This window comes from Marmota monax, unplaced genomic scaffold, assembly GCF_021218885.2.
Source record: "Marmota monax isolate L192 unplaced genomic scaffold, Marmota_monax_Labrador192_F-V1.1 WCK01_AAM20220418_F8-fsc00018, whole genome shotgun sequence".
NCBI lineage: Eukaryota > Metazoa > Chordata > Mammalia > Rodentia > Sciuridae > Marmota > Marmota monax.
In genome coordinates, this window is record NW_026692201.1 from 7,582,558 (window position 1) to 7,604,323 (window position 21,766).

The following is a 21,766-nucleotide window of genomic DNA, read 5'->3' on the forward strand; positions in this document are numbered from 1 at the left end:
TTTATTGAATACTTGTTTTTGGTTTGTTTCCTTACCCTACCCTTTTGTAAGACTAGTCTTGCTGGATCAGTCACTGCAGAGAATAAATATCAAATTCTCTGCCTGGGTCAGTAAAAGGTTCTGATTTCCTTATGTAGTTTTTCCATGTTCCTGTGGAACAAAGCCCTCTTATTGGAAGTCTTTTGTAAAAATTATGTAGACTTTGAAAGGAATCTCAGAATTTAAAAAATTGCTGGGTGGTATAAATTCCTTCCCTTGTTTCATCAGATTTGTAAGATCCAAATCCTAGGAATCAAGTTGTCATATGATGGCTTACACTTTTGTATGAATTGCATTGAGAATAAATGTAAAAATCTCTGAGATTTCATTAAATATCTGTCTTGAATGATTCCTTTGTTATTATTGTATGTGGTAATAACTTGATTTTTAAAGAGATGTGTTGATATTGGATAAACCCATCAGAAAATTAGAAATATGCATATATTTTACATATATTATTTGAATAATGTGGTTAATCTAGGTGTGGTTAAAATTCATTATAAGTTTCTTTGTTACTGAGTGTAGTACTTAAGAGACCTATTCAGACTTTTAAAAATAAATGTAAATGAAATTAATAACTTGGTAATATTTGTTTTTTTTATTAAATGTTTTATTTTTAAATTTAATTGTCTTAAATAGCAGGTAATAGTTATCAAAGCATTCATTATCTTTTAAGCTATAATAATTTAGTATTGTCTTTTTAAATTATTCTAGGAAAGGAATACATGTTCACTTTCAGTGAACAGGAGCATGTTCCCAAACTCAATTTTGGGTCGCCCGCCATTCACTCCAAATCAACAACAACATAATAACTTCTTTGCCCTGTCACCAGCTCTTTATTCACACCAGCAGCTTATAGATGCACAGTTCAATTTTCAGAATGCAGAGTAAGTATGTTGCTATTTTGGTCCATGTTGTTATGTATTATTTTCTATTTGACATAAACCCTTTTTAGGTGAAATAGTTCATGGTAGAGAAAATGTTATTATTTTCTTTTGATCAGTGAAGTATTTAGTTTTCTGAAATTGGTTTTTGTTTTTAAGGAAAAAATAAGTGTATTAATATTGTTCTTTCTTTGTTTTTGGTAGCTTGTCTAGAGCTGTGTCATTACAGCAGCTGACATATGGAAATGTCAGTCCAATACAGACCTCAACATCCCCATTATTTCGAGGAAGGAAGTAAGTACTTCTTAGTTATGTTAAGAGAAAATGTCAGTATTGTCTGAGAACTGTGTAATGATTATCTTATATAAAACTGTATGGTTATTCTGTCCTAGATTTTTTTCTGGGACCTGTGCAATCAGATCAGTAGATCAGTAACAGAATTTAAAACTTTTTGTGTGTTTAAAGTTTTTTAGGGATACTTTAATTTATTACTGACATTATAAATAGATGAAATGAAGCTATATTTCTTTAGAAAACTACTTCTTAGTTGAGATTTTTAGCCAAATCACATGGTCTTCTGTATTTATGCTAGGGTTGCCACAGTGAATTATTACAGACTGATACTGAATGGCTTAAAAAACCAGAAATTTATTTTCTCACAATTCTGGAAGCTAGAAGTCCAGATTATGGTGTCAGTAAGGTTGGTTTCTTCTGGACCCTCTTTGATTTGTAGACTACTCCCTCACTATGTCCTCATGTGCTTATCCCTTTGTGCCCTAAATACTCTTAAATACACCAATCATCTTTAGGATCTATCCTAAAGACTCCATTTTAACTAAATTACCTCTTTAAGGGCCCTATCTCCGAACATGGTCATATTCTGAAATACTGAGGATTAGGATTTTGACCTTTGAATTTCAAGAGGACATAGTTTAGCTCATCATACTTTTATTTCTTTTCTTTTTAAAAAAATGTTTGTTTATTTATTTATTTATATATTTATTTTAATTGTAGTTGGAAACAATACCTTTATTTTATTTATTTTTATGTGGTGTTGAGTATTGAACTCGGGGCCCTGCAGGTGGTAGGCGATCGCTCTATTGCTGAGCCACAATCCCAGCCCAATACTTTTATTTCTAATAAAGTTTTTAATGTTCTTTGATTTATACAGGCAAGATTATATAATAGAAAATATAGTAAACATTTCTGTATGACATGAAGCTTTCTAAAGACCTTTCTTCTTTCCCCCTCTCCTTCTCTCTCTTCCTTCCTCCTTCTTCCTTCCTCCTCTCTCTTCCTCCTTCTCCTCCTCCCCATTTTTTCTTTCCTTCCTTCCCTTCACCTTTGTGCTGGGGATTGAACCTAGAGTCTATCTCATGCTAGATAAGTGCTCTGTCACTGAACTATTTCCTCAGTCCTGATTATTTTCTTCATCAAAGTTTTGATGCATTTGTTTCTTTCTGCTTCTTTTGCTTCTGATCACCACACTTTTTTTCTGGATCCTAATGAAAGAAAATTATTAACAGCATGTTACTTCATCCCAAAACATGTCAGCTTTTTCCTTCTAAAAATAAATATATTCTCTATAACCAAAATACATTGATCCTGCCCAAGAAACTTATATTAATACAATACTCATATCTGAGGTAGAGTTCATTTTCAGATATCTTCAGTTGTCTAATATCTTTATGGCTTATACAGAAGTATCTCTTAATTTGGTCTGTCTTGTTGATACATAGGCATATTTGAAGAGCCCTTTTAAAAACCTTCACTTAATCTTATCCTTTTTGTGTTAGAGTTTAGATGTTTGGTTATTAGTGATTGCATAAATAAAAATGTTCTATAAAGTTTTCACCGCTGAACTGGGTGAGGTGGCACACGCCTGTAATCCCAGTGGCTCAGAAGGCTGAGGCAAAAGGATTGTGCGTTCAGAGCCAGCCTCAGCAATGGTGAAGCACTAAGCAACTCAGTGAGACCCTGTCTTTAAATAAAATACAAAATAGGGCTAGGGATACGGCTCAGTGGTTGAGTGCCCCTGAGTTCAATCCCTGGTACCAAAAAAAAAAAAAAAAAAAAGTTTTCACTGCTGAGATGAAACATAGAAATAGTCCAAATGCAGGAGAATAATAGCTCTAATATATACCTGTAGTTTTTTTTCTATATCTATTTTTACTACTCATTTTTCTAAGATGAAGAGGTATTTTTTTCTGCTGAAAACTTAATATGGAGCTAATAATGTAGCTTTATTTAAAGAATCGTAATGTTGTGATGATCTATTAGGATATTTATATGTTTTAATTGTTTTCTTTTGTCAGAAAGTTGTATCTGTAATCACTAAGGTATATTGCTTGTTTCCAGGAGACTAAGCGATGAAAAAAACCTTCCTCTTGACGGTAAACGGCAGCGTTTCCATTCACCCCACCAAGAGCCAACTGTAGTCAACCAGATAGTGCCTTTATCAGGTGAACGAAGATACTCGATGCCGCCATTGTTTCATACGCCCTATGTACCAGATATAGTCAGATGTGTTCCACCTTTTCGAGAAATACCATTTTTAGAACCTAGAGAAATCCCATTGCCTGAGGCCAAAGATAAGGTAAGAATAATGCCGATTTTAGTTTTGTCTTTGGAAATTTAATATAAATAATGTATTAAAAGAAGCTGTTTAAAGTACTTTTCATCCCAGTTTTCTAAGTATTATTTTGAATTTTGTTTGCTATTTTACCTATGTCATCAGGGAATCAGATTTTCCCTGATTTATCAAAATTTGGAATGAGAGCCTAAAACACTTGATTTTATAGTTTAAACTCTTGTTACTTGTTCTTATTTACAGAAAAATTAGTTTTTCATATGATTATTGTAATACAGTGTTAAAAAGCACTTTCTTTTAGAATATTTGTGTTTATTATAAGGTTTTTAATTGTCAAAAATAAAGAATTCAGGAGTCTCTGAGGAAGTAATACATTCAAAGTAATATGATCAACAGGCTGGGGATGTGGCTCAAGCAGTTATCCCGCTTGCCTGGCATGCGTGCGGCCTGGGTTTGATCCTCAGCACCACATACAAATAGAGATGTTGTGTCCGCCAAAAACTAAAAAAAAAAATTAAAAATATTAAAAAATTCTCTCTCTCTCTTAAAAAAAAAAAGATCAAAGTAATATGATCAAAAGAGACAACGAAAATATTTGTAAAAATCTTTCAGGTAAAATGAAATGTAACTATTTAAATAATAATTCTTGGAAATTGACATTGTCAGCATTGGGAAGTTATTTAATACTCAGTAGTAGAAGTGTATCATATTTAGTTAAAGGTTACAAAAAAAACTTCTAGGTAATTGTGAAAGGTTTATTATGAAATATCTTTGCCCTTGTGGATTTTCTATGGCTTATACTTGATGTTTTTCAAAGCTACTCCTTTTGGACATTTGTAGGCTAAGGAGAAAGAGCCCAGAGAGTGTAGTGACTTTGCTTTACTCATTTTTGGGTTCCTAGCAACCAGAGCAGGTCTGGAACATAGAAAATGTACAGAAAATGGCAGGTCAAAAAAGCAACATCTGCTTCATTTCTTCTTTGGGCTGCTTTTTAATTTTCTATCTTTCTTTGAGTTATGATGATACCATAAAATTTACCCTTTCATATGTACAATTTGGTGGTTTTTAGTATATTCACAAAGTTCTGCAACCATCACCACCAACTAATTTCAAAACATTTCATCACTCCCCAGAGAAACCTTGTACCAAGTAGCAGTCAGTCCCCTATCTGTCATCCCCACCACTTCTTCCCATGCCTACAAAAACTACTATTTTCCTTGTGGAATTGTCTATTCTAGACATTCCATATAAGTTGACGAATACAATATATGGCCATTTGTGTCTATTTTTACTTGGCATAATGGTTTTGGGATTTATCCATTTTGTAGCATCTATCAGTACCATATTTCTTTTTATATTTGAATAATATTCCATTTTGTGCTTATCATCTTTTGTTAATACATTTGTTAATTGATTAATTTTTAGGTTTTTATTTTTTGGCTGTTATGAATAATGCTGATGTGAATATATTTGTACACATTTTTATATGAATATATTTATTTTTATTTCTCTTAGGTGTATACCTGGGCATAAAATTGTTGGTTCTCTTAGGTGTATACCTGGGCATAAAATTGTTGGTATATGGTAATTCTTTGTTTAACTTTTTTTTTTTCCTGTCAGTGCTAGGGGTAGAACCAAGGGCCTTGCATATGCCAGGCAAATACTGAGCTATATCCTCAGTCCTATATTTAACTCTTTGAGGATCAGCCACAGTATTTTCTTAAGTGCTTGCACAATTTTAGATTCCAATTGCAGCGTACAAATGTTCTGCTTTCTTCCTATCCTTGCCCATGTTTGTGACACTTGTTATTGTCTTTTTCATTTTGTTTGTTTTTGGTAGTGAGCCAGGGGCTTGGGCATGTTAGGTAAGCTCTCTACCATTGAACTATGTCCTACATCCCAGCCTTGTCTTTTTTAGTATAGCCATGTTAGTGGGTGTGAGATGATATCTTGTGAATGTTTTTCTTCAATACTGCCAATTGAACCCACGCCCTTGTACATGCTAGGCAAGCATTCTACCACTGAGCTACATCTTCAGACCTTCTCATTGTGATTTTGATTTGCATCTTCCTAATGATTAATGTTGTTGAACATCTTATCATTTGCTTGTTGGATATTTGGATGTCTTGTTTGGAGAAATGTCTTTTCAGATTGTTTGCACATTTTTAAATTGGGTTGTTTTTATTGTTTAGTTAAGAGTTTTTATTTTCTAAATATCAGACCATTATCAGGTATATGATTTGCAAATATTTTGTTTCTTTCTTGATTTGTCTTTTAACTTTCTTGTTGGTAACTTTAAAGCACAGAATCTTTTCATTTGCAGTTCAGTTAATTTGTTTTTATTTATTTGCTTGTGCTACTAGTATTGAATCTAAGAATCCATTGCTTAATCTACGTAATGAAGCATAATGCTGTTCTGAGATTTTTATAGTTCTATTTCTTTTTCCTTTCTTTTAGGTACCAGGGATTGAACTTAGGTGGCACTTACCCACTGAGCCACATCACCAGCCCTATTTTGTATTTTATTTAGAGACAGGGTTTCACTGAGTTGCTTAGCGCCTCACTTTTTTGCTGAGGCTGGCTTTGAACTTGCAATCCTCCTGTCTCAGCCTCCCAAGCTGCTGAGATTACAGGTGTATGCTACTGTCCCTGGTTAGTTCTATTTCTTATATTTAGAACTTAATACATTTTGAGTTAATTTTTGTGTATGATATAAAGTAGGTGGTTCAGCTTTATTCTTTTGCTGTTAGTCCACTTGTCCCAGCACTATATATTGAAAAAACTATTCTCCTGTACATTTCTTCCCTTAAGATAAAGTAGAACCAGTGGGAGAGAGGAAAAAGCAAAATGAAATGAGAAAAGACCAACTTGGGATGTTTTGGTGCTCTTTCTTCCTTCCTCTTTCCCCATTCTTTCTCCCTTCTTTGCTTTCTCATTTTAAAGAAATTTATGATGCTATAATGTGAAAACGTATGGTAGAAGCAATTTATTTACTAGTTCTAGAAGCAAATCTGTTAATTTTTTTGAATGAATATATAAACATAGACTATATATGGGTTTTTAGTATATAGACTATATATGGATTTTTAGTATATGTATGTCCCTAGGACCTTTTTTAAAATTTATTTATTCCTATTTGTTATATATGACTGCAGAATGTAATTCATTTTATATTACACATATAGAGCACAATTTTTCAAGTCTCTGGTTGTATACAAAGTACTTTCACACCATTCATGTCTTCATACATGTACTTAGGGTAATGATGTCTAACTTATTCTACTGTCTTTCATATCCCCATGCCTCCTCCCATCCCTTCCCTCCCCTTTGCCCTAAAGGTTCTCCATTCCTCTCCATGCTCCACCCTGCCCCATTTTGAGTCAGCATCCTCATATCAAAGAAAACATTTGGCCTTTGTATTTTTAGGATTGGCTTATTTCACTTAGCATTATATTCTCCAACTCCATCCATTTACCTGCAAGTGCCATGATTTTATTCTCTTTTAATGCTGAGTAATATTCCATTGTGTATATATATACTAAATTTTCCCTTTCCATTCATTTACTGAAGGGCATCTGGGTGGTTCCACAATTTAGCTATTGTGAATTATTCATTATTACATTGATGTAGCTGTGTTCCTGTAGCATGCTGCTTTAAAATTCTTTGTGTATAAACTGAGGAGTGGGATAGCTGGGTCGAATGGTGGTTCCCTTCCAAGTTTTCCAAGGAATCTCCATACTGCTTTACAGATTGGCTACACTAATTTGAAGTCCCACTAGCAATGTATGAGTGTGCCTTTCCCTCACATTCTCGCCAATACTTACTGTTATTTGTATATATAATAGCTGCCATTTCTGACTGAAGTGAGATGAAATCTTAGTTTTGATTTGCATTTCTCTAATTGATAGAGATGTTGCACATTTTTTCATATATTTGTTGATTGATTGTATATCATCTTCTGAGAAGTGTTTTTTTTTTTTTTTTTTTTGGTGTTAAGTTTTTTGAGTGCTTTATATATCCTATAGATTAGTGCTCTATCTGATGTGCTTTGTTCCCATTCTGTAGGCTCTCTATTCACCTCACTGATTGTTTCTTTTGCTGAGAAGAAGCTTTTTAGTTTGAATCCATCCCACTTATTGATTATTGATTTTAATTCTTGTGCTATAGGAGTCTTGTTAAGGAAGTCAGGGCCTAATCTGACATGATGAAGATTTGGGCCTACTTTTTTTTCTATTAGGCGCAAGGTGTCTAGTTTAATTCCTAGGTCCTTGATCCACTTTGAGTTGAGTTTTGTGCATGGTGAGAGATAGAAGTTTAATTTCATTTTGTTACATATGGATTTCCAGTTTTCCCAGCACCATTTGTTGAAGAGGCTTTCTTTTCTCCAATGTATGTTTTTGGTGCCTTTGTCTAACATGAAATAACTGTATTTATGTGGGTTTGTCTCTGTGTCCACTATTCTGTACCATTGGTCTACAGGTCTGTTTTGGTGCCAATACCATGGTTTTTTTTGTTGTTGTTGTTTCTGTTGCTCTGTAGTATAAAGTCTGGTATAGTAATGCCACCAGCTTCACTCTTCTTGTTAAAGATTGCTTTGGCTATTCTGGGTCTCTTATTTTTTCAGATGAATTTCATGGCTGCTTTTTCTATTTCTATGAGGAATGTCATCAGGATTTTGATTGGAATTGCATTGAATCTGTATAGGCTTTTGGTAATATGGTCATTTTGACAATATTAATTCTGCCTATCCAAGAACAAGGTGGATCTTTCCATCTTCTAAGGTGTTTTTTGATTTCTCTCTTTAGGGTTCTGTAGTTTTCATTGTAGAGGTCTTTTACCTCTTTTGTTCAGTTGATTCCCAAGTATTTAATTTTTTTTTTTTTTTGGTGGCTATTGTAAATGGGGTCGTTTTTCTAGTTTCTCTTTCAGAGGATTTGTCACTGATGTACACAAATGCCTTTGATTTATGGGTGTTGATTTTATATTCTCCTACTTTGCTGAATTTATTTACTAGTTCTAGAAGATTTCTGGTGGATTTTTTTGGGTCTACTAGCTATAGAATCATATTGCCAGCAAATAGTAATAATTTGAGTTCTTTTCCTATCCGTATCTCTTTAATTTTTTTCGTCTAATTGTTCTGGCTAGAGTTTTAAGAACCATGTTAAATAGAAGTGGTTGAAAGAGGGCATCCCTGTCTTGTTCCAGTTTTATAGAGGGAATGCTTTCAATTTTTCTCCATTTAGAATGATGTTGGCCTGGGGCTTAGCATAGATAGCTTTTACAATGTTGAGAAATGTTCCTGTTATTCCTAATTTTTCTAGTGTTTTGAACATGAAAGGGTGCTGTATTTTGTCGTGCTTTTCTGCATCTATTGAGATGATCATAGGATTCTTTAAGTGTATTGATGTGGTGAATTACATTTATTGAGTTCTGTATATTGAACCAAACTTGCATCCCTGAGATGAACCTCACTTGATCGTGGTACACTATCTTTTTGATATGCTTTTGTATTTGATTTTCCAGAATTTAATTGAGAATTTTTGCATCTGTATTCATTAGAGATATTGGTCCGAAGTTTTCTTTTTTTGATGTGTTTTGGTCTGGTTTTGGAACCAGGGTGTTATTGGCCTCATAAAATGTGTTTGGAAATGTTTCCTGTTTTTTAATTTCATGAAATAGTTTGAGGGGTATTGATGTTAGTTCTTCTTTAAAAGTCTTGTAGAACTCAGCTGTGTATTCATCTGATAGGGCCTGTTTTTTAAATGAGGTTTGTTATGTATAGATACTGTACATTCTCTATATTTGTGCATGTATTTATGTATTTATAGTTAATTATTAGAACTAACCTAATAGTTCTGGATATGGAGTAGGCATACTCTGAATCTCAGTAAATTTAACAACATAAAATTCACATTAATCAGTATAACTCATCTGGTGAAATGTGATTCCTATCACACTTTACTTGGTTACATAGGAAAAGATTATTCTACATGTAATGTTTTTGCAATTAAGCATTTATTTCAGAGAGAGATTTTGCGGTTGTATCTTTTTCTTTGAATGCTATTTTTTTCCTTCCTAATTGTGGGAGAAAGAAAGCAAGGTTCAGTGGTCATTCTTTAAGTGACTTTTTTTTTTTTTTAAAGAAAGCTAATGTTTATTAATGACTCTTCTAGGCATTCTACTCATGCTATATCATTTAGTCTATTCAGCCACCCTTTGACATGAGTATTATCCTAATTTATTGAGGTTCAGAAAGCTAAATAACTTATTCAAGGTTATACTTACTAAGTGACAAAACTGAGATTTGACCCTTGTCTCCAAAAGAAAAAATAAAAAAGAAAAAGAGGAGGAACTTAAGATGCTTAAAATGAAGAGTAGGGAGATGACATTCTCAGACCTCCCCTGTTACGGTTTGTATATGAGTTGTCCTCCAAAAGCTTACATGTGAGAAAATGCAAGAAGGTACAGAGGAGAAATGATTGGGTTGTGGCAGTCTTAACCCAATCAGTGAATTAATCCCCTGATAGGGATTAACTGTGGTAATTGAAGTGGTAGGGTGTGGCTGAAGGAGGTAGGAATTGGGGTGTGGCTATGGGGTATATATTTTGTATCTGAAGAGTGGAGTCTCTCTCTTTGCTTCCTGATGATGTGAGCTGCTTCCCTCTGCTACTCTTTTCTGCCATGATGTTCAGCTTCACCTGGATCCTTGAGTAATGGAGCTGGCCTTCTGTGGACTGACCTCTGAAACCGTGAGCCCAAATAAACTTTTCGTCCCCTGCAGTTGTGCTGGTCAGATTCTTTTAGTCACAGCAGCGAAAAAGCTGACTAAAACACCACCATAATATCAAGTAATTTGTAACAGTACTGATATTTAGTCCATCTTTGCCATCAGTGTGCTCAGGTTTATATGGTTTACCTCTGTAGCACGGTTAAAAAGTGAATAGAGAATTCAGTATGAAGTAAAAGTGTGGCAGTGGAGCCAGGCGAGGTGGTACATGCCTGTAATCCCAGTGTCTTGGGAGGCTGAGTGAGGTACAAGGTTTGCAAGTTCAAAGCCAGCCTCAGCAAAAGTGAGGCACTAAACAACTCAGTGAGATCGTGTCTCAAAATAAAATAGAAAAAAGGGCTGGGGATGTGGCTTAGTGGTTGAATGTCCCTAAGTTCAATCCCTGATAACCCCCCAAAAAAGAAAAAAAGTAGGACAGTGGTTTTCGACTTTGAATATACAGAATGCCATCGAAGGTTTTTGAGTAGAGGAAATAACACAATGAGGTTTGTATTTTTAAGAGGCTGTATATTTCAGTATGATGGAGTTTGGTTTGGAATGAGGTGGGCCCAGAAGATAGATGATTACCTTGAGCTTGTTATGCATCCAGATAAGAGGCCGAAGCTTTCTGTTATAGCATATGGTAGTGATGATAGATAGTGCATAAGGAAAATTGTTGGAATGTGGGGATAATTGAATATAGGGAAGACAGAGACATGAGTGACTCCAGTGATTTGATTCTGGGCAAGGAACAGAGATTTTTTAGTGTATAAATTGATTGAGGAAATAGTTAAGAGATATTTGAGACACCGGGAAATCTGCATTAACATTTGCGCTCTTGAGAAACCTCATATTCTACAAATTGCACACTAAGCACGTAGGGCTTATAGAGAATAATGTTGGACCAGACTACTAAAAACAGTTTTGTAACAAGAACACCATCAAGAATAATAATTGATATCTTGGGAAATAACTTGGATAGACCAAGCAGGCAGCTTGGTGTCCATGGCTGCTGGATGCTGCTGCAGGGGATATTAAAAATATACAAAATAAAGTTGAGACGCTGACTCATGGTGGGCATTGAGACAAAGCAGTTAGAAAATGGAGCTCCAAGTCAGTGAGGCTGCTAAGGTTGAGACAAAAGAAAATGTACAGAGTGAGGAGGCTAGAGTATGCTTTCTTGAGCAATAATCCTGGATGCAAATGCTTATTTTTAGTTGTCTTAGATCTCTAAGGACCTGTGCCACGGTAGTGGCCATGCTGAGTGAGGATTTTTCTTCATTGTGATGATTGTAATTCTGTAGTTGCTCTAATATGCACAAATCACCAACAGATGAAACTTCCTTGTTAAATTGATACCACTCCCTGCAATATATAAGCTTATTGGTAGTGTAGGAAAACATTTTGTAACTGAACTTATAGTGTGTGTTTGCAGTTCTGAAGTAAGGTCAAGGCTCGAGGTATGGGTCCCAAAGACATCTGGATTAAAAATGACATTTGAAACTCCTGGAGTAGATTTGATTTTTTATTTTAGTACTCAGAAGATATTTGTGCGTGCTAGACATGAGAGAGGCAATGTAGTAGTGCTAAAAATACATGGTCTATTTACCATTTACAAACAGATTAGAGGGAGAGCCATTAAAAATAATCATGCAAATCAAAGTTTTATTTTTATATTTATGAGTGCTATGAAGGAAAATTAGAGTGCTGAGAAAATGTATTTGATTTCTCAGGGAAAGCATCCTAGAGGAGGAAGATCTGAAAGATGATTTAGGATTGAATTAGTTAAAGAGTGGCAGGAGGGGGAATAATGCTTTATTTTGTTTATTTATTTCATTGATTTTATTTTTTTAAATACATGACAGCAGAATGCATTACAATTCTTATTACACATATAGAGCACAATTTTTCATATCTTTGTATATAAAGTATGTTCATGCCAGTTCATGTCTTTATACATGTACTTTTTTTGCATTAAAATTCTTATTACACATACATACCACAATTTTTCATATCTCTTTTTGTATATAAAATATGTTGACACCCAATTCGTGTCTTCATACATGTACTTGGGATAATGATGTCCATCACATTCCACCATCCTTGCTAATCCCCTTCCCCCTCCCTTTCCCACCACCCCTCTTCCCTATCTAGAATTCATCTATTTCTCTCATGCTCCCCCTCCTTACCCTCTGTTAGTTAGCCTCCTTATATCAGAGAAAACATTCGGCATTTGTTTTTTTGGGATTGGCTAACTTCACTTAGCATTATCTTCTCCCACACCATCCATTTACCTGCAAATTTTATTCTCTTTTATTGCTGAGTAAAATTCCATTGTGTATATATGCCACATTTTTTTTTTTTTTTATCCATTCATCTACTGAAGGGCATCTGGGTTGGCTCCACAGTTTAGCTATTGTGAATTGTGCTGCTATAAACATTGATGTGTCTGTGTCCCTGTAGTATGCTGTTTTTTTAAGTCCTTTGAGTATAGTCCGAGGAGAGGGATAGCTGGGTCAAATGGTGATTCCATTCCCAGATTTCCAAGAATCTCCATACTGCTTTCCAGGTTGGCTGCACCAATTTGCAGTCCCACCAGCAGCATATGAATGTACATTTTTCTCCACATCCTCGCCAGCACTTATTGTTGTTTGTCTTCATAATAGCTGCCATTCTGATTGGTGTGAGATGATATCTTAGAGTAGTTTTGATTTGTATTTCTCTGATTGCTAGAGATGATGAGCATTTTTTCATATATTTGTTGATTGATTGTATATCCTCTTCTGAGAAGTGTCTGTTCAGGTCCTTGGCCCATTTTTTGATTGGGTTATTTGCTTTTTTGGTGCTTAGCTTTTTGAGTTCTTTATATACCCTAGAGATTAGTGCTCTATCCGATGTGTGAGGGGTACAAATTTGCTCCCAGGATGTAGGCTCTCTGTTCACCTCACAGATTGTTTCTTTTGCTGAGAAGAAACTTTTTAGTTTGATTCCATCCCATTTATTGATTCTTGATTTTAATTCTTGTGCTACAGGAGTCTTATTAAGGAAGTTGGGGAGTAATCCCACATGATGAAAATTAGGGCCTACTTTTTCTTCTATTAGACACAGAGTCTCTGGTCTTCCTAGATCCTTCATTCATTTTGAGTTAAGTTTTTTGCATGGTGAGAGATAGGGGTTTAATTTCATTTTGTTGCATATGGATTTCCAGTTTTCCCAGCACATTTGTTGAAGATATTGTCTTGTCTTCAGTGCATGTTTTTGGCACCTTTGTCTAATATAAAATAATTGTAATTTCTGTGTCCTCTATTCTGTACCATTGGTCTACCAGTCTGTTTTGGTGCCAATACCAAGCTGTTTTTGTTACTATTGCTCTGTAGTATAGTTTAATGTCAGGGATGGCGATACCACCTGCCTCACTCTTCCTGCTAAGGATTGCTTTAGCTATTCTGGGTCTCTTATTTTTCCAGATGAATTTCATGACTGCTTTTTCTATTTCTATGAGGAATGCAATTGGGATTTTGATCGGAATTACATTAAATCTGTATAGTGCTTTTAGTAGTATGGTCATTTTGATAATATTAATTCTGCCTATCCAAGAACAAGGTGGATCTTTCCATCTTCTAAGGTGTTTTTTGATTTCTCTTTAGGGTTCTGTAGTTTTCATTGTATAGATCTTTCACCTCTTTCGTTGAGTTGATTCCCAAGTATCTTTTTTTTTAAATGGGGTAGTTTTCCTCATTTCCTTCTCAGAGGGTTTGTCACTGTATACAGAATTGCCTTTGATTTATGGGTGTTTTATATTCTGCTACTTTGCTGAATTCATTTACTAGTTCTAGAAGTTTTCTGGTGGAGTTTTTTGGGTCTTCTGGGTATAGAATTATATTGTCAGCAAATAGTGCTAATTTAAGTTCTTCTTTTCCTATACATATCCCTTTAATTTCTTTCGTCTGTCTAGTTGTTCTGGCCACTGTTTCAAGAACTATGTTGAATAGAAGTGGTGAAAGAGGGCATCCCTGTGTTGTTTCAGTTTTTAGAGAGAATGCCTTCAATTTTTCTCCATTTAGAATGATGTTGGCCTGAGGCTTAGCATAGATAGCCTTTATGATGTTGAGATATGTTCCTGTTATCCCTAGTTTTTCTGATGTTTTGAACATAAAGGGGTGCTGTATTTTGTCAAATATTTTTTCAGCATCTATTGAGATGATCATATGATTCTTATCTTTTAAGTCTATTGATGTTATGAATTACATTTATTGATTTCTGTATGTTGAACCAACCTTGCATCCCTTGGATGAATCCCACTTGATCATGGTGCACAATCTTTTTGATAACGTTTTTGTATTTGATTTGCCAGAATTTTATTGAGAATTTTTGCATCTATGTTCATTAGAGATATTGGTCTGAAGTTTTCTTTCTTTGATGTGTCTTTGCCTGGTTTTGGGGTCAGGGTGATATTGCCCTCAATATTGCCACAGTTTGGAATTACTGTGTCTTTTTCTATTTCCTGAAATAAATTGAAGAGTATTGGTATTAGTTCTTCTTTAAAGGTCTTGTAGAACTCAGCTCTGTATCCATCCGGTCCTGGTCTTTTCTTGGTTGGTAAGCTTCTGATGGCGTCTTCTATTTCCTCACTCAATGTTGGTCTGTTTAAATGGTGTGTATCTTCCTGACTCAATCTATGCAAATTGTATAACTTAAGAAATTTGTCGATGCCTTCAATGTCTTTTATTTTATTGGAGTATAAGATTTCAAAATAATTTTTAATTATCCTCTATTTCTGTAGTGTCTGTTGTGATATTACCTTTTTCATCATGTATGCTGGTAATTTGAGTTCTCTCTCTCCTTCTCTTCATTAGTGTGGCTAAGAGTCTGTCAATTTTATTTATTTTTTCAAAGAACCAACTTTTTGTTTTGTCAATTTTTTCAGTTTTTTCTTTTGTTACGATTTCATTCATTTCAGCTCTAATTTTAATTATTTCTCACCTTCTGCTTTTGCTGCTGATTTGTTCTTCTTTTTCTAGGGCTTTGAGATGTAGTGTGAGGTCATTTATTTGTTGACTTTTTCTTCTTTTAAGGAATGAACTCCATGCAATGAATTTTCCTCTTAGTACTGCTTTCATAATGTCTCAGAGATTTCTATATGTTGTGTATGTTCTCATTTACCTCTAAGAATTTTTTAATCTCTTCCTTGATGTCTTCTGTAACTCATTGTTCATTCAGTAGCATATTGTTTAGTCTCCAGGTGATGGAGAAATTTTTATTTTTTATTTTGTCATTGATTTCCAATTTCATTTCATTATGATCTGATAAAATGCATGGTAGTATCTCTACTTTTTTGTATTTGCTAAGAGTTGCTTTGTGACATAGTATATGGTCTGTTTTAGAGAAGGATCCATGTGCTGCTAAGAAAGTGTATCTCTTGATGCAGGTTGAAATAGTCTATATATGTCAGTTATGTCTAAGTTATTGATTACGTTATTGAGTTCTATAGTTTCTTTATTCAACTTTTGTTTGGAAGGTCTATCCAGTAGTGAGAGAGGTGTGTTAAAGTCACTCAAGATTCTTGTGTAGTGGTCAGTTTGACTCTTGAACTTGAGAAGAGTTTGTTTGATGAAAATAGCTGCACCATTATCTGGGGCACATATAATAATGATTGTTATGTCTTGTTGGTATATGGTTCCCTTGAGCAGTATGTAATGTCCATCTTTATCCCTTTTGATTAACTTTGGCTTGAAGTGTACTTTATTTGATATGAGGATGGAAACCCTTGCTTGCTTCCGCAGTCCATGTGAGTGGTATGATTTTTCCCAACTTTTCACCTTCAGTCTGTGTATGTCTATCAGATGAGTGTCTTGGAGGCAGAATATTGTTGGGTCTTTTTTAATCCAATCTGCTAGCCTGTCTTTTGATTGGTGAGTTTAAGCCATTAATATTTACGGTTATTATTGGGACATGGTTTGTATGTCCAGCCATATTTGTTTATTTTTGTTATTTAACTTGACTTGGTTTTCTTCTTTGATTAGTTTTTCCTTTAGTGTACTACCTTCCTCTGCTGATTTTCATTATTGTTTTTCATTTCCTCTTCATGGAATATTTTGCCAAGGATGTTTTATAGTGCTAGTTTTCTAGCTTTAAATTCTTTTAACTTTTGTTATCGTGGAAGGTTTTTATTTCATCTTCAAATCTAAAGCTTAATTTTGCTGGATACCAGTTTCTTGGTTGGCACCCATTATCTTTCAGAGCTTGATATATGTTGTTCCGGGATCTTCTAGCTTTCAAGGTCTGTGTTGAAAAATTTGCTGTTATCCTAATTGATTTCCCCTATATGTAATCTGATTCTTTTCTCTTGTAGTTTTAAAAATTCTCTCCTTATTTTGTATGTTGGGCATTTTTATTATAATGTACCTTAGTGTGGATCTGTTGTGATTTTGTACATTCGGCGTCCTGTAGGCTTCTTGAATTTGGATTTCCAATTCATTCTTCATGTTTGGAAAGTTTTCTGATATTATTTCATTGAATAGATTGTTCATTCCTTTGGTTTAGACCTCTATGCCTTCCTCTATCTCAATAACTCTTAAAGTTGGTCTTTTTATGCTATCCCGTATTTCTTGATTGTTCTGCTCATGGTTTCTTACCATTTTCGCTGTGTGGTCTTTGTTCTTTTCAAGATGATATATTTTATCTTCATTGTCTGATGTCCTGTCTTCCAAGTGTCTACTCTTAGATCACTTCGACATTGAGCTGCATAAACAAATCCAAGAAGCCAAAGATCACCTCAACAGGGAGATAGAGGTTCTAAAATAAAACCAAACAGAAATCCTTGAAATGAAAGAAATAATAAACCAAATTAAAAACTCAAAGGAATAATGCGTTAGAGAGAGGAAAGGTCCTAACTCAAAAAAGGAGCATCGTGTGTGCAAAGAACTGAAAGCAGACCAAGGTGAGCTAGTTTGGTAAATTAGAGGGAGAGTAGTTGAAGGCGTGGTAGGAAAGATGGGAGGAGAGAGATCATGCAAGGACTTTTAGACCAGTCTAAGAATGTTAATAAGCTATTTAGTGTTATGTTTTTAAAGCTGGGAAGAGAGATAAGTTAAAGATTATTTTGATTTTAGTGTTGAAAGCAGGTTAAGGTTGAACAAACTTAGATGTAGAATAGTTATTGTATTCCAGATGAAATGTAATGAATGAAGTCTTGAATTAGGAAGTGCTTGTCTTTATGATGAATAGAAGTTGATGAATTTAAGCTTTATTTGGGATGTGGATTGATAGGATTTGGTGATGTGTTAGATTAGGATGTTAAGACTCTGTAATATTGATACTTTAGGCTAGCTTTCTTTGGTGTGGAGGGCTGTCCTATACATTCTAGGATGTCTAGAAGCATTCCTGTTTTTTGTCCATTAGGTGTCATCATTTGCTGGTCATGGCAACCAAAAATGTCTATAGTCATTGGCCAGTTCTTTGGTGAGCAAAATTGCCTCTAGTTGAGAATTACTGGAGTAGATAGTGAATGTACTGAACTTTACTCTGAGATTTCTGGTATCTATAGTTGTTTGCATAGTCTTCACTGAGTCAGAACAGAATGGAAATGGAAAACTGATGCGTGTTTAATAGGAATTGCCTTATGAGTTCTGTGGACATGTTGCCTTTAAGAAGCTTTTCAAATATCATAGTAGATATTTAGATGGAATTCAGAGGAAAGGCATTGACTAAAAATGTATATTTGGTAATCGTCAGCATACAGATGGCTGTTTGTCTAGAAAGAGAACCTTTTCTTGTGTCCAAGACTGACTAGTATGGGTTGAGAAAAAAATAGGAAATAGAAATGGAGACTAAGAGTACATATAAGTAACTATTTTGGAAAATTTGGCTGTGAAGGGGCGGAGCTGAAGTTGGGAAGTTAGAACAAACACTTTTTTTTTAACATTTTAAAAGAAATGTTAACTACGTATTCATGTTCATAGGAAAGATTCAGTAGCAAGGGAAGAGGTGACTACTCTGGAAAGAGAAGAATAATGTTTTCTGGAAGGTAGAAAAAGAATGGTTTCAATGTATAAATAGAATGATTGACATTAGGTAAGAGAAAAGCTTTCTGGAACTAGAGGATAGGAGAGCATACCTGTAGATGCAGGGGAGGTTTGTAGATATGGTAGGAAGAAGTTAACACAATATCCTTGGCTTCTTCCTGTTTTCTCTCTGAATTAGTATTCAAGGTCATTTGTGGGCAAGATGACATGGGATGTCAGAGTTTTGAGAATAGTGGATTTACTAAATGCATGAAATCAGGGAAATGGTAGAGAAGGTTTTAAACATTTTTTGCTGGGTAGTATAGAGAGCTCACCCAAGATTGGTAATAATGAATTTATTATTAATAAGTCAGTCTGCCAAATCTGCCAGCTCCAAGGGAAGATTTGTTAGTAGAAATTTCCTTAACTACGTTGAGGTTTCATATTCTGTATTTTGTACAACTAGAGAATTGAATTTTGAAAAGTATCTTCTGAATTTAACTTTTATTCTTGGTTTTAAAATCTTTTCTCCATTTTTCAGGTTTCTGTTTTAACAAACAGATCTCTTTAAATTGGAAATCTGAGCTACTTTTCTGAATTTTAACTTGTTTTTTGCTCTGGATTATAGGTGAATATATACTTTCCTGTACAAAAAAGATCCTATGGAGAAATCAAGAGTTGTCCAAGCTTGTGAATTTCATCTTTTATAACTATTCTTTGAAAATTGTGGTTAGTTGAAGTTATCATGTAAATCAGTTTAATCGATTTCAATTTTTGAGTTGAGGTTAGGCTGAGGTTTGTTGATCTTGATTATAATGTAAAAAGATGATTGTGAAGAAAGTATTCAAAATTTCATGTGTAGTGTTTAATTTTGGAAAGGAACAAATTTTGTGGCACCTCTTTGCATCCTTAGAGGAAATATTTGGGGACAACTACCTTAGATAAGGACCTCTGTGTTTTTACTTTACGTGTCTGTCAAAAAATTCTGGAAGCTGCACAATGTGTATTTATGTAGAGCAACCTAAATCAGAACTCAGTACAAAAGAAATCTAGCAAAAGATTATTTTTTTCTTTAATTTATAATGTAATTCTTCCTTTGATAAATTCGATATGTGCCCAAAAGCAATCAAATTCAAGGGAAAACAAAACAAAACAAAGCTCCAAAATAAACCAGTAATATAAACTGCGTTTTCAGCCTGCCAGTTTATAAATTAAGAAGGTTACACATTGTGTGCATACACAAAAATCACAATAACTTTATCATGCTAACAAAGAGTGGGATGTTTTAGGCATATTTCTGATTGTATTTTATCTTAGAATTTGTTAATTTGAAGGGAAAGGGAATTCTGCATCAAGAATAAATTTAAACTTTTGTTAAACATCTAGCTTTAATCAGTTAATTTTGTTTCTGGGAATCAAACCCAGGGCCTTATGCATGCTAAGCATTACTGAAGTACACTCTTCAACCCTTCTAACTTTATTCTACTTAGTAAATTAGTACCAGCTCTTTCTGTATAGTTACATGTGTGCCAAAGATTAAGGTAATGAGAGAATGTGAGAGAATGCTTACAAGCTAATAATCTGTTCTCTGGATCATATTTAATTTTATTTCTCTTATTTTGAAAGCTCCTTGCTAATGTGTGTTTGTTGTTTATAAGTAGCACTTAAATTTAGGCAAATACTGTCACCATTTTTTAATACATTGTAGTATATGATAAGGTCTTACTATTTTTTTCACTTTGTTTTATAAGGGAACCAACTAACAGAGAGGTAGAGAAACTACTGAAAAAACTCTGAAAGTTTTGCCTCAAGCTTTGTGTATCAATATATTTAAAAACCCCACTCTTTTCTTTTCTTGCCTTTATTATGGTTTGTATTGCCCTCCAACAATTATGATTTTATTGGTAATTTGACTTGACTTGCAATATTATAATTTTTTTAAGGAAAAAGAGAATATTTACCTTTGGAAGAAACTTTTTTTTTTTTTTAATTAATAATAAGGAAAAAAATTTACCCTGGAATGAAAAAAAAAATTCTAGAAGTACCATTATGCATAATAGCTTGATATGATCTAAATTATATATGATTTCAACCAGGGAAATTTTATATCATACATACTGCCCCCACCCATTTTTTTTTTTAAGAGAGCCGTGTCCTGAAATTCTATTTCCCTAAATAAGACAACAGAAGTCTTTTTTCAGCATGTATGGGTTTTCTCTTGAGGTTTTGTCTCTTTTGGGTTCTGTGTGTCTATTGTAGAGTAAAATAAAATGATTTAATAATGTGAGTCCCTAAGTAAATGACTAGTTAGTGAGGAAAATTATTTTTGGGTACCAAGGATTAAACTCAGGGGCACTGGACCACTGAGTCAAGTGCCTAGCCCTGTTTTGTATTTTATTTAGAGATAGGGTCTCACAGAGTTGCTTAGCACCTCACTTTTGCTGAGGCTGGCTTTGAATTCGTGATACTCCTGCCTCAGCCTCCTGAGCTGCTGGGATTACAGGCTTCGGCCTCTGTACCTGACTAGGAAGATTCTTTTTTTTTTTTTTTTTTTTTTAAATATATCTTAATTTTTTGTTTTTATTTTTTATGTGGTGCTGAGGATCAGACCCAGGGCCTCGCACATGCTGTGCGAACACTCTACCAATGAGCCCCAGCCCCAGCTCCCCTGCCATGCTATCTTGCTTGTTATAACTTTATAAGTCTAGAAGTCAGGTAGTGTATATCCTCCAACTTTGTTTTTCTTGACTATTCTTGGTATTTTGCCTTTCCAAGTAGAGTTTTGTCAGTTTCTAGAAAGAAACCTGGGTTTTTATTTCATTTTCATTGAATCTATAGATCAGTGCTGGAAGAGTTGACATGTTTACCAATATTTTTTTGATCTTTGTATATCTCTCTCCATTGATTTAATTTAATTTGTATCAATATATTATATTTTTCATTGTACAAGTATAACATCTTTTGGAAAATATATTTCTAAATATTTCATGTCTTTTGCTATTATCATAACTTTTTAAAAAATTAAATCTCTTTTTATTTCTGTGTGTTAAATAATTAATTTTTAGAAAATTTTAAAAAGGCCTTTTGTACTACAAAATTTTTTCATGTTTTCAGGGACATGTCTTTCTGGGGTGCTTCATTGTTTATAGTAATGTTACTTTGTTCTCATTTTGCTTATAAAAACTTGGGGAGTTGATGAAACTCGTTTTCAGATTTTTTTCTTTAAATTTTCTTTCTGTTCTCATTCTCACTTGTTATTTGTGTATAAGTGAGATGACTTTCCTATACTACTTTTAAATGAAGAGGATTGGGCAGCCTAGCTTTCCTAATTCTGTGTGTCCGTTGTTACATGGTATTTTCTCTTCTTAGCTGCTTTTATCTAGGTCAGAATTTTTCACCATCTATATTGATATTTCAGTCTAAATAATCTTTCCTTAGGGCTGGCGGGTGGGGAGCGGGGAGGACTTCTGTTTATTCTGTGCAT

At 34.2% G+C, this 21,766-nt stretch overlaps 1 protein-coding gene across 5 annotated transcripts in view; it reads left to right on the forward strand.

Moving 5' to 3' along the window:
* Positions 1-21,766, forward strand: part of Tent2 (terminal nucleotidyltransferase 2) — a 69,501-nt gene that overhangs the window by 13,504 nt on the left and 34,231 nt on the right. For all 5 annotated transcript variants that reach the window (XM_058574317.1, XM_058574325.1, XM_046427716.2 and 2 more), the window contains 3 exons: positions 754-926; positions 1,128-1,217; positions 3,282-3,519. In XM_058574317.1, coding sequence (XP_058430300.1) covers positions 790-926; positions 1,128-1,217; positions 3,282-3,519 — 465 coding nt within the window. In that variant the 5' untranslated portion in view covers positions 754-789. The remainder of the gene's footprint in view (positions 1-753; positions 927-1,127; positions 1,218-3,281; positions 3,520-21,766) is intronic.